This window comes from Hylobates moloch, unplaced genomic scaffold (assembly GCF_009828535.3).
Source record: "Hylobates moloch isolate HMO894 unplaced genomic scaffold, HMol_V3 SCAFFOLD_17, whole genome shotgun sequence".
NCBI classification, from domain to species: Eukaryota; Metazoa; Chordata; class Mammalia; order Primates; family Hylobatidae; genus Hylobates; species Hylobates moloch.
Window position 1 is genome coordinate 37,263,589 of NW_026652292.1, and position 13,641 is coordinate 37,277,229.

General features: G+C 36.8%; 1 protein-coding gene across 1 annotated transcript in view; it reads left to right on the forward strand.

Annotated features, from left to right (window-relative positions):
* Positions 1-13,641, forward strand: part of C7 (complement C7) — an 80,010-nt gene that overhangs the window by 33,864 nt on the left and 32,505 nt on the right. Inside the window, exons 7-10 of the mRNA XM_032135469.2 lie at positions 2,453-2,620; positions 4,898-5,141; positions 7,197-7,307; positions 12,120-12,286. Coding sequence (XP_031991360.1) covers positions 2,453-2,620; positions 4,898-5,141; positions 7,197-7,307; positions 12,120-12,286 — 690 coding nt within the window. The remainder of the gene's footprint in view (positions 1-2,452; positions 2,621-4,897; positions 5,142-7,196; positions 7,308-12,119; positions 12,287-13,641) is intronic.

Consider the following 13,641-nt stretch of genomic DNA (forward strand, 5'->3'; position numbering starts at 1 on the left):
TTTTTTTTTTTTTTTTGAGACAGAGTCTTGCTATGTCACCAGGCTGGAGTGCAGTGGTGCGATCTCGGCTCCCTGCAACCTCCGTCTCCTGGGTTCAAGCGATTCTTCTGCTTCAGCCTCCTGAGTAGCTGGGATTACAGGCACGCACCACCATGCCCAGCTAATTTTTGTATTTTTAGTAGAGATGAGGTTTCACCATGTTGGCCAGGATGGTCTCCATCTCCTGATGTTGTGACCCACCCGCCTCGGCCTCCCAAAGTGCTGGGATTACAAGCATGAGCAGCCGCGCCCAGCCAGTTGTGCGATTTTCTGGAGTAGTGCTAAGCTGCTTGGCCTGGCAAGCCTGGGCTGGGTTTTTGCCAGGAAAACATGATAGCAGGTTATCTAGGCAAGGAAGTTAAATCCATTGGCAAGAGAATGGTTGAAGTCCTGAGCCAAGAAGCCTAAGCTGAAACAGGAAGGAAGTGAAAAAACTGAAAGTATTGATAGGGAGAAAGAATAAGTGGAAGAACATGTTTCTATAATGTTAAATAATAGATGTGGCAATAATAAAATGAGAGTTAAAAGAATAAGAGATGTTAGAATATAGGATGGTTGAATTTGGGATTTCAGAGGAAGAATCAGTCTTGGAGAATCCAGGATCTAAGCTAGAAGGAGGGTATTAACTAAAGAAAATTTAGTAAGACCACACCGCTTTGAGAAAGGTGATTCCTGCAGCTATGTGTAGGTGGATAGGAGTGAGAAGATGCTGAACTAAAGCAGCTGAGAGGCTTATTTGTATTTGAATTGTCAATATAAAGACGGGGGAAATAGGCTAATTTTTTTTTTTTTTGCATTGAAAGGGATGTATATAACTTTCTTTCTCCAAAGAGATAATAAACTAAATATTTTTTAAATCAATAATATATATGTGTGTATGTGTATATGTGTATATACATATATGTGTGCGTGTGTGTATATATATGTGTATATATATATACACACACGCACACATATATATATTCTCCCAGCCCAAGCTGAATTTTTGCGTCTGACTTTTAAACAAACCAATTTCATAATGTAATGGAAATAATGCTCAAATAAAAGATCTGCTTAAATCCATCTTCTTATCTTTCTTATCTTTTTAGCCTGCATATCTAATACTCAATGTGGGTAGTGATAACAGTCATATTGTATTTTCTGGCATTTTGGTGTATTTCTTTCTTGTATTTTTTGACTGGGCGTATACTTGCATGATGGTAGTTAACAGAATTTTCACACTTATACCTGTCTTCTTATTTAATTCGGCAACATGAATATTTTGCCTTCACAAGCATCATTTAGTATGACTGTGTAATATTGTCATTTTCTTTCCTTTTAGTTTTTAAAAAAGTATATCATTTCCATCAGTTCAATTTTCTATATCCTTATGCTTGGATCTCAAACGCAGATAGTTCCCAATTTGAATATTTATATAGAACAAACAGAGTGAGAGGGAGTCTTCTTGCCTGATTTGTTTTATTCCCACAGGGACTGACATTTTTAGCAAATTAGTTGTCTATAATTTTAACAAATCAAGAGATTTTTTCATAAACAGTCAAATTTATCCCTTGGAAAAAATCAGAAAATTTGTCAATACCAGAACCTGTAGTTACATCTAGTGACTGTCTAGTGGATTTGAGTGTTGTGTGTCCCTTTTAGATAGGGTATGTGCTCACTTTTTCATCACCATGCTGTCCACTGGAGGTTTCCAACATTGATATTACTTGCCAGTTCCCTTTGGGCATTTCATTTTGACACTTGATCTAAAGTAAAATAAAGGATAAATGAATGATTGTCTCTTCAATAAAAGCTAAAGCTGCCACTTCTCATTTAGCTACATGTGACTAACCTATTGTCCACTTTAAAATTCTTTTGGGGTGACCCTTTCTTCTATCTAGCAAAGAAAAAATGCAATTTTAGCATTTATCCAAGTGAAACAGAATCAGAAAATTAAATCCACTATTGGATCACATAGCACATTCCAAAACAAAGTCCAAAAGAGCTAATTGTTTCATATCACCTATTTGCATCTCTGTTCCCCTTTATTAGACGAAAAATCAAGAACCAAATTCTTTCTAGTTCTCTGTCAGTGTAGCTTTTGTTAATTTGCTCACTTCTGGGCCAAATGCTGACATTAAAGGAACATAGAAGTTGTTTGTACCTAAATGCATTTTGTGAATCACTTGGGATTGCCATTGTTGGTACCATGTGTCCTGCTTAACAAAAAATAATCATAGAATGAACTCTTTCCTTGTAATCGTACAGGCCTGGTCTTAATGAGAGTCACAGTTGCTTCCTGCCAATGAAGAGCTTTTCTCTTTGGGAAGATTGCATGAAGAAAGTATGCATGATAAAGGATCCATGACAAAAGTATCTTGAGTATTTCCAAGCATTAATTTAGTCATAGCAAAATTTTTCATTTTCTTTGTAGGTGAAAATAAATAATGATTTTAATTATGAATTTTACAATAGTACTTGGTCTTACATAAAACATACGTCGACAGAACATACATCATCCAGTCGGAAGCGCTTCTTTTTTAGATCTTCATCATCTTCACACAGTTATACTTCACATACCAAAGAAATCCATAAAGGAAAGGTTAGTATAAAATGTCAGTTAACTTTTCCATGTTTTACTCTTTTTAAGTATTGCTTACATTAATAAACTTGTATTTATCAAAAGGATCAGCTTTCATATTAAAATTAGTAATAGTAGTAGTATTTCCTTTAAGAGTCAATGCAATATCTTTCTCTAAAAGGTACAATATTGTCTCATTAAATCTCTTTGATAATGTATTTATTTATACCGGCCAGGCGCAGTGGTTCATGCCTATAATCCCAGCATTTTGGGAGGCCAAGGTGAGTGGATTGCTTGAGCTTGAGCTCAGGATTTGGGACCAGCCTGGGCAACATAGCAAGACCCTGTCTCTATAAAAATACAAAAATTAGCTGAGCATGGTTGTGCATGCCTGTAGTCCCAGCTACTTAGGAGGCTGAGGTGGAAGGATCACTTGAGCCTTGGAGGGAGAGGATGCAGTGAGCCAATATCACATCACTGCACTTCAGCCTGGGCAACAGAGTGAGACCCTGTCTCAAAAAAAAAAATATATATATATATATATATATATATATATGCATATTTAGTTATTGTTTTAAACTTCTTATTAAAAATATTTGTTTTTATTTGAAGATTTATTTTTTTATTTTTTTATTTTATTTGAAGATGTTTGTTTTTATTTGAAGAAGCCTTTATTACCTTGAAATCTTCTATTTTAAACGATCTTAAATTTCTTAAATTTGTGATAACTGGTGATACTATTTTAAGTGTCATATACAATTTTAAAAAATCTAATTAATGCTTATATATGCTTCTTAAATGCAAATGCTAGAGGCTTTTTAGAAGGTGCATGAAGATAAAATACTTTAAAAACACTTTATTGCTTTTGAGACACCAACATTTTTATCTAAGGAAGTTAAAAGACTTATTTTTAAATACTTCATTGTTTTGAAATACTACAACTTTCCTCTTGAGAAACCTGAACAGTAGAGATGGATTGTACTAATTGATATACAGTTATGGCTGAATAATTTTTTTAGGCTGATCATTATTCACAATCTGCACATTTCATCACATTCTTAAAGTTAGTAACTTAATTAATAAATCACTTAGGAAAATATAAGGAATATTGATTTTATTTGTTTTATGACTGAGAAACTGACTATGGAGCTATGAGTTGTAAAAACATTTATTGTCTCCACATTATATTGTTCACATAGTGGGGATTTGGCAAAAGTAGATCTGTGATCTGTCTTGGACGTCATTAAAAGATGCTTAGGAAGTATTTAAAAGACCTCATTATAAAGTAGCTTCACCTGCAAATACCCTAGCATGGGAGATAAATAATACCTACAAGTCATTGTCAAGATGTGGACCATAGGGACACATTATGTTATATACTTATATTTATCAGTTAATGGATTAATTCTCTTTTTCTAGTTGAAGATGACATAGCAACTTGGTCCTGGGGTTTTGGAGTTTATATAAGAAATTATCATATAATTTCTTCACCTGTAATCTCAGCACTTTTGGAGGCTGAGGCAAGCAGACCACTTGAAGTCAGGAGTTCAAGACCAGCCTGGCCAACATGATGAAACCGTACCTCTACTAAAAATACAAAAATTATCCGGGCATGGTGGCGCATGCCTGTAATCCCAGCTACTCAAGTGGCTGAGGCAGGACAAAGCTGAATTTTCCTGAATTAATCCTGAACCCTGAATTAATGCTTTGTTGATTTCATATTGAGAGAAGGGTCCTCACTATCTGTCCAGATGTGGGAGGGGATGGTGGCTTAACATAGCATTACTCAGACTTTTTTTTTTTTTTTTTTTTTTGATATGGGGTCTCACTCTGTTACCCAGGCTGGAGTGCAGTGGTGTGATCATGACTCACTTCAATCACTGCCTCCTGGGTTCAAGAGATTCTTCTACCTCAGCCACTTGAGTAGCTGGGATTACAGGCGTGTACCACCATGGCAGGATAATTTTTGTATTTTTAGTAGAGACAGGGTTTCATCATGTTGGCCAGGCTGGTCTCAAGTGCTCTGCCTGCCTCAGCCTCCCAAAGTGCTGAGATTATAGGAGTGAGCCACCTTGCCCGGCCATTACTCAGATATTATTACTATTTGAGACTCCAAATATTCCTGATTGAATCCAGTAAGTGGGCCCATAGGAGTGCTCATCGTGCGTCAAAAATAAAAATTCATATAGTCTTGGTTGATTGGAGATGAGAGTTGATGAAGGTATTGAACAGAGAGCTATTTCCATTGCCTTTTTATCTTCCACCTAAAACTCCTTGTACTCTTTCTTCTTTCCATAGAGTTACCAACTGCTGGTTGTTGAGAACGCTGTTGAAGTGGCTCAGTTCATTAATAACAATCCAGAATTCTTACAACTTGCCGAGCCTTTCTGGAAGGAGCTTTCCCACCTCCCCTCTCTGTATGACTACAGTGCCTACCGAAGATTAATCGACCAGTACGGGACACATTATCTGCAATCTGGGTCGTTAGGAGGAGAATACAGAGTTCTATTTTATGTGGACTCAGAAAAATTAAAACAAAATGGTACAGTATTAAAAAATTGTTGTCTAAAAGCATTTCTGGTATTTTAATGGGGAAATAACATGTAGTTAATGTAAGCTTTTGAGCTTTAAAATTTGACAAACAGAGATTTAAATTGCAAAGGAATCCAAAATTGCAAGAATGTATTATTCTCTACTTAAAATCTTACATGATTTAAGAAAAACATGTCTACTCTTTTGCATAGTACCTTGAGCTAAAAATCATTATCATTATTGGCTATCTCTAGAGGGTATTGGCTGGGTTTTTAGAATGCTTTTTAAACTTTCTGCTTTCTCAAACTAAACAGCATTTCTCAATAAAAACTAAATGAGGAATTTAGTAATATTTCAGAAATCAAAATGTTTAAATAAGTATTTCATTTACCTTTGTTTTTTACCCTCACATTCTTTTAAAAAAAAGCTGCTCTGAATATCATAAATTTGTTTACTACTTAATACTTGTAACAATAGCTTAAATTGATGGGATACCTTCCTCATGACAAGTGAGTTACATGTATTAGTAATAATCCTTACTACTATCCAATGAGATGGGCATTATAATCTCTGTCCCACAGTGAGAAATAGAGACTCAGTGCTATTATGAGACTTATCCAAGGTCACGAAGATTGCAAGGAGGGTATTTAAGGCTGGGTCTAAATGGCCTCAAAGTCAGTTTAGCTTATTCCTTATGCTATGTCACTGCAAAAATTGCCTGATTTTGGTTAGAATCAGGACATGCCCCTGAATTAATGCTTTGTTAATTTCATATTGAGAGAAGGGTCCTCACTATCTGTCTAGATATGGGCAGGGATGGTGGTGGCTTAACATCCACTCCTCCTCTTCAGAGACTAGCTTTGGCTTACTAATGTTCCAAGTCAAACCTTTTTTTTCCTAACTTTGTCTTTTAGCTGATGCCCACATTTTCGTCTCTATTCCAAATCCCCTCTTCAAGGTCTTTCTCTTCAGAAAAGATTCTGTTACAACCTTGGAGAAGAATAAGATCTCTTACATAAGATTCAGAGGAAGTCTTTTAGCTTTTTAAATGGGTAAACTATAATATTTTTTTCATTTCCATCGAGCTATTTTTTTTTAAGTTCTCTACCACATAAAATTTAACTAGAATTTGATCTTTTCAAATCTTATAGGTTGGAAATGAGTGCACAAGTACAGGTTTTTGTAGCAAAGACAAGGACACTATTTCTTTGGAGAATTAATCCAGCAAGTAGTTTGATCTAAATTCAGTTTTACTTCTTTTTATTGCACTTAAAAGGAATGGAGAGGATTAAAAAAACATTCCAAGCTGGTAAAATTATATTTTTCAGTAAAAATTTTATTCTTGAGCAGTTTATGTTTTTCCTAAAATTTTTATTTAAATATAATGATAATCTCTGGGATATAGTGTATGCCCCAAATAATTGTTCTTTAAGAAACATTAAGGTTATTGTAATCTAGTTAGTAAAATGAGAAAATATATTTGCACATTTTAGTATTTTCCATCCTACTTTTAAAAAATGCATTGGCCAAAAAAAAAAAAAAAACTCCCCTTGATAATGAGTAGAAATGATCACATTCTAAGGGTACAAGTCATAGGAAGGAGATGTTGGAAGTCACAGATGTTAAAGATGGAGAGATTGAACCAGAAGAACTTGAATTTTAGGAGTTAATTCCTGTGGAAACAGAAGCCAGCTTTGGGAGCCTTAAGTAGATTTGCTGGAAGAAGCTGTCATGCTCCTACTTTTATTGATTTATCTTATGCCTAAGATGCTGACTGTAAATGCGTGAAACATATCACTCTTTGGGGTGTTCAATTTCTACTCCCTGCACCTTTTTATGTAGAAATCCCTTCTCCCTCCCCTCTGAAGCTGATAGAAGGAAAATAACAAAAGTCAATTTTTTCTGATCTTTGGCTCTTCTAGAGCACTTGAAAATGTTCATATCATGTCACTCTTGATTAGATGGCCATAGTAGCAGCAAACAACCTCTTATCCCTGCTCTCATATCTGAAGATTTTTAAGGAATGCGGAAATTAAACATGTCTCTTTTATATTTTTTCCCCCAGATTTTAGTTCAGTCGAAGAAAAGAAATGTAAATCCTCAGGTTGGAATTTTATCGTTAAATTTTCAAGTCATGGATGTAAGGAACTGGAAAATGCTTTAAAAGATGCTTCAGGTAAATGAAAAAAGAACAATTTGCATTGCAAGCTTAACTTCTTTTTTTTTTTCGACTTTTAAGTTCAGGGGTACACATGAAGTTATGTTGGTAAACTTGTGTCATGGGGCTTTGTTGTACAGATTATTTTATCACTCAGGTATTAAGCCTAGTACTCACTAGGTACTTTTTTCCTGATCTCCCTCCTCCCACTCTCCACTCTCCAAAAGGCACCAGTGTGTGTTGTTCCCCTGTCTATTTCCATGTATTCTCATCATTTAGCTCCTGCATATATGTGAAAACACTCAACGTTTAGTTTTCTTTTCTTGCTTTAGTTTGCTAAGAATAATGGCTTCCAGCTCCATCCATGTCCCTGCAAAGGACATGATCTTATTCTTTTTTTAAGGCTCCATAGTATTCTGTGGTGTATATGCACCACACTTTCTTTATCCAGTCTATCATTGATGGGCATTTAGGTTGATTCCATGTCTTCGCTATTGTGAGTAATTACAAGCCTAACCTCTACTCCACTCTTCTATTGTTAATTCTTGATCTCCAAAGGCTTTTGAGGCTTTATCAGGTGTTCTACTTTGTGTTTTAAAAAATCTATTTGGTAATTTTTGTCTCTGCTCTCTCTTTCATGTGTCAAGGTAGTGAGACATCACACAGGATAGGGAGTTCACCAGGTCATCTCCTCTGTATTATAAATATGTTATCAGTATGCAGCGCTTTTCTCCCTTATGATGATTGGCAAACAAGCCTAGACAAGTGTCAATATCAAGAGACGGTTCAGTTTCACTTGCTGACATGGCTACTCCGTGGAGGTCAGGTTTTTGGTGCATGCTGGTTGGCAGTGGAGACGGGGGGAAGGTGGTATGCTAGTCTTTGGGTGATTGAAGAAGGACCGAAAGGGTAAACTGATCTAGACTGTGAAGGTACCGTGTTAAGGAGTCTGGATTTCATTCTGATGGCTATTGGGTTCCATTAAAAGATTTAATACATGGAGTGATGAAATAAAAGATTACCTAAGTAAAGTTGTAGAGAATAAAGAAGAATGGAGAAGGAAACATTTGGCAGAATTAAAAAACAAGAGATGGAAAGTAAAGGAGGAGTGAGGTCAACAGAGTGAAGATAAGGACCTAAAAATGTTCACTGGATTTGGTGATTAAGACTTAGTTGCTACTTTTGAGAAGTGTCTGTTCATGTCTTTTGTCCATTTTTAATGGCGTTATTTATTTTTTAGTTGTTAAGTTGTTTAAGTTCCTTACAGATTCTGAATATTAGACTTTTATCAGATGCATAGTTTGCAAATATTTTTTCCCATTTTGTGGGTTGTCTGTTACACATTGATAGTTTCCTTTGCTGTGCAGAAGCGGGAACAGGAAACCAAATACTGCATGTTCTTACTTTTAAGTGGGAGTTAAACGTTGGGTACTTATGGACATAAAAATGGCAACAATAGTCATCGAGGACTGCTAGAGAGGGGAGGAAGGGAGGAATCAAGGGTTGAAAAACTAACTATTGGGTACTTAACGCTCACTACCTAGGTGTTGGGATCAATCATATTCCAAAGCTCAGTATCACACATAATCCACCCAGGTAACAAACCTGAACATGTACCCCATGAATCTAGAATAAAGGTTGAAGAGAAAGTTGCTTTTAAAGGAAGAGATTCCATAGTATGGTAGGGATGGAAGTGAGACTGCAGTGCATTGTGTGAGGCCATAGACTGAGCAGTATCAGAGCTTAAATCCTCTTGGGGTAATGGCAAAGGTGGACACTGACCCATGTGTCATGGTTCTCAGTGAAGAGGCAGGGATTCTTGGGATATTGGTAGATGAGTGCAAGAAGGAGGAAGATGAGTAGTAAAAGCAGGTTTATGTACTCATTCACTTGCTTCATTCATCAACTATTTATGGAGTCTGTGGTATGTGCCAGGAATTGTTTTAGACACTCAAGATATAGCCGTGAATATGCCAGAGAAAGTGCTTGTCTTCATGAAGTTGACATGTCAGAGGAGGAAAAGTTTTTGAGTGAAGTGGAAAAAGAAAGATCTGAACATAGAAATGGAAATGAGAGCTTTGAGAAGATGTTGACATCAGTCCTCAGCTGGGCTGGCAGTTGGAAGCCGCTTACCAATTTTATTTTATTTCACATTTAACAAACACAGGGCACCTACTATGTGCCAGCACAATTTTAAGTGATGTACAAAAATTAACCAGTGTACTCCTCCTACCTACGTGTTAAGTATTATTCATATTCTCATTTTACAGACAGGGACACTGAGGCCCAGAAATGTTGCCCAAGATTATAGTTAATAAGAATTAGATATGAAATGCAAATGCATAAAATCTGGCTTAACAATCTGGGGTCTTGACTATTGCATTGGGCTGCCTTTTCTAGGGGAAAAGAGTTAGCTGGAACAGAGAGCTCACTGGCGTATGGAAAGGGAGGCTAAAGCCTTAAAAAAACATCATAATGGTAGAATCTGTAATTCTTTTTATATATTTATTTATTTATTTTTTATTATACTTTAAGTTCTAGGGTACATGTGCACAACGTGCAGGTTTGTTACATATGTATACATGTGCCATGTTGGTGTGCTGCACCCATTAACTCGTCACTGACATTAGGTATATCTCCTAATGCTATCCCTCCCCCCTCTCCCCACCCCACTACGGGCCCTGGTGTGTGATGTTCCCCTTCCTGTGTCCAAGGGTTCTCATTGTTCAATTCCCACCTATGAGTGAGAACAATGTGGTGTTTGGTTTTCTGTCCTTGCGAACTGGATTAAGAAAATGCGGCACATATACACCATGGAATACTATGCAGCCATAAAAAACGATGAGCTCATGTCCTTCGTAGGGACATGGATGAAGCTGGAAACCATCATTCTTAGCAGAGAATCTGTAATTCTTAAATAGGTGTGCTGGCTAAGGCAGTGATTCTCAAACTTTAGTATGCATGACGCTTACCTGGGGAATTCTCTTAAAATGCTGATTCCAAAGGTTATTCATTCTCTCAGATAATCTCCTGTAGGTCTTGGTGGGGACTAAGAAATCTGCAGTTCCCTCAGATGATTGTGATTCAGTAATACAGGGATGGGACATGATTCACTGCATTAAAAAGGGTAACTGCATATGTTGAAAACACAGCTAACAATGAAGATGAGGGAGCATCAGGTGATTTGTTAAAACTATCAAGATTGACAGTCACAGAAAGTCAAATATTGCATGTTCTCATATGTGAGAGCTAAAAAAATTGATCTTATGGAGATAGAGTAGAATGATAATTATCAGAAGCTGTGGAGGAGGAGGGGTCAATGAAGAGAGGTTGCTTCATGGGTATAAACCTGTAGTTAGGTAAAAGGAATAAATTCGTCCAGGCGTGGTGGCTCAGGCCTGTAATCCCAGCACTTTGGCAGGCTAAGGTGGGTGGATCATGAGGTCAAGAGATTGAGACCATCCTGGCCAACAAGGTGAAACCCTGTCTCTACTATAAATACAAAAATTAGCTGGGTGTGGTGGCGTATGCCTGTAGTCCCAGCTACTCGGGAGACTGAGGCAGGAGAATTGCTTGAACCTGAGAGGTAGAGGTTGCAGTGAGCTGAGATAGTGCCACTGCACTGCAGCCTAGCGACAGAGCAAGGCTGTCTCAAAAAAAAAAAAAGGAATAAATTCTAGTGTTTGATAGCACAGTCAAGTGGCTATAGTTAACAATAATTTATTGTATATTTTAAAATAGCTAGAAGACAAGATTTGAAATGTTCCCAACACAAACAAATGGTAAGGTGATGGATATCCAAAATATCCTGATTTGATCATTAAACATTCTATGCATGTATCAAAATATCACATACACCCCATAAATATGTACCATTATTGTGTATATCATAATACTTCATCACTAAATATATGCATGTATCATCTAAGAAGAACATTATCTTGCATAATGTGATACTCACACTAAAAAAGAACATGAACAATAATTCCCTAATATCATCTACTCTCAGGCAAGAGTTGTTTTTCTTTTTTAAAAAATATACCTTAGTTTTGGCTAGGTGCAGTGGCTCACGCCTATAATCCCAACACTGTGGGAGGCTGAGGCAGGCAGATGACTTGAGGCCAGGAGTTTGAGACCAGTCTAGCCAACATGGTGAAACCCCATCTCTACTAAAAATACAAAAATTAGCCAGGTGTGGTGGCATACACCTGTAGTCCCAGCTACTCAGGAGGCTGAGGCATGAGAATTGCTTGAACCCGGGGGCAGAGGTTGCAATGAGTATGCCACGGCACTCCAGCCTGGGCTACAGAGTGAGACTCTGTCTCAAAAAAAAAAAAAAAAAAAAAAAGAAAATCACCAAAAATAAAATAAATATAGCTTAGTTTTTAGAGCAGTTTTAGGTTCACGGCACAATTGCGTGCAAAATACAGAGAGTTCCTGTATATCCCCTGCTCCCACACAGGCAAAGCCTTCCCCACTATCAACATCTCCTATCAGAGTGGAACATTTGTTACAATGGATGAACCTACATTGACACATTGTCATCCAAAGTCCATAATTTACATTAGGGTTCACTCTTGATGTTGAACATTTAATGACTTTTGACAAATGTATAATGACATGTGCCCACCATTGTAGTAGTATACAGAACAGTGTCACTGCCTTAAATATCCTTTGTGTTCTGCCTATTCATCCCTCCCTTCTTTCTGACCACAATTTATCTTTTGACTGTTTCCATAGTTTGGCTTTTTCCAGGATGTCATACAGTTTGATAGATTTTTTTTAATACTTGGTAGACTTTTCACTTTTCATTTGCTTTCTTCTGTATAGAAACCCAGAACAATGTGTTGAGAGGAAACCCATTCATCAGAGGGGGAGGTGCAGGCTTCATATCCGGCCTTAGTTACCTAGAGCTGGACAATCCTGCTGGAAACAAAAGGCGATATTCTTCCTGGGCAGAATCTGTGACTAATCTTCCTGAAGTCATAAAACAAAAGGTATGTCATGCTTTGTTTAAAGCAATAGGAAGCAGTCATGTTTATTTGCATGAGGAAAACGAAGGTGGTTAAATCAAGATGGTTAAACAGACATGGCTATAATTAGCATTTTCTGTATCCCAATTATATTTTGTAGAGTAAAATGAATGCACACATAATAATAAGAAACAGAAGATGTGTTGTACTCATATTTTAGTTGCAAATGTTAAATGTCTTGCAATTTCCAAGAGAAATTAATGACAAAATTTGCACTTTTAACTTTTGATCTAAGTTTGATTATGTCTTCCTTGGTCCCTAATTCAGAGGAGTTAATAGATTCTAGCACAGGGAAGGCATGTAGGTTTGCCTTCTGTTATGTTCCTATCACCTTTCTTTGTGTGGCCATGGCTCGTGGGCTCCTGAAGTCATACAAATTAGGATGGTAACAAGTTGGCTGGCAGAATTTTAAGATGTTTTATTGTTATCATCAATTTTTTTATAACGCAACATATGTGTTTCTAAAAATCATTGAGCTATGCAAAATTGCACAATAAAGGGCTTATAGAAAAAAAATCAGGTTAGAGACACAGCACTCAAATTTATCATCTGTGACACTCATATGAAAAAGATAGGTGCCAATAAAAATAGTTGGCGTGGTTTTATACATGTTAAATTATTAAAAATGTATCTATACTACAATAAGCGTGGTGCATTACCTAGAAAAAGAACTGAAGCTTTCTGGGTGCTGGAAGGGTTATGGCTTGTGAGTTACCATGAAGTGGTAGAAGGACAGCAGTCAGAAACCCGACAGACATTTGTAACAGCAAATGTGAACAGTATAGTTTACAGTGCAGGAAATGAACTGACATAGATGTTGAGGGGTGTGTGTGTGTGTCCACGCACATGCGTATGCATGAGTTTTGTATATTCCTATGTGGCTTGTTTCAGCTGTGTGAAGCATTTTGTGTTCACCCTGTGCTTCACGTGGACATAGTTGTACATAAGAAAATCTCAAATCTGTGCTATATTCAAAATTTTCAGTATATCAATCTCAATGGAACAAATTCACCTTATCAAAACAAACATTATAGCAGAACCGATTCTATGATCTATTTCCTGCATGAAAGTCAATGTCCCAGGCAAAACCTGATTTTCAGAGATACATTTTATAAACTCAAAAATTGCAATAGGTCCTCAAGTCCCCTCCTAACACCCATAAAGTGCCCATTGGCTTCCAAATACGGGTGAGGGAGGGAGGGTGAAGTTTTCCTAGAAAGTCTTATCTTAAAGGACCATCTGTTAATATTCAAAATGGCCTATATTCATCATCAGCATTCCGCACAAATCTTTAGAAACTCTTGATTAGATTAAATTAT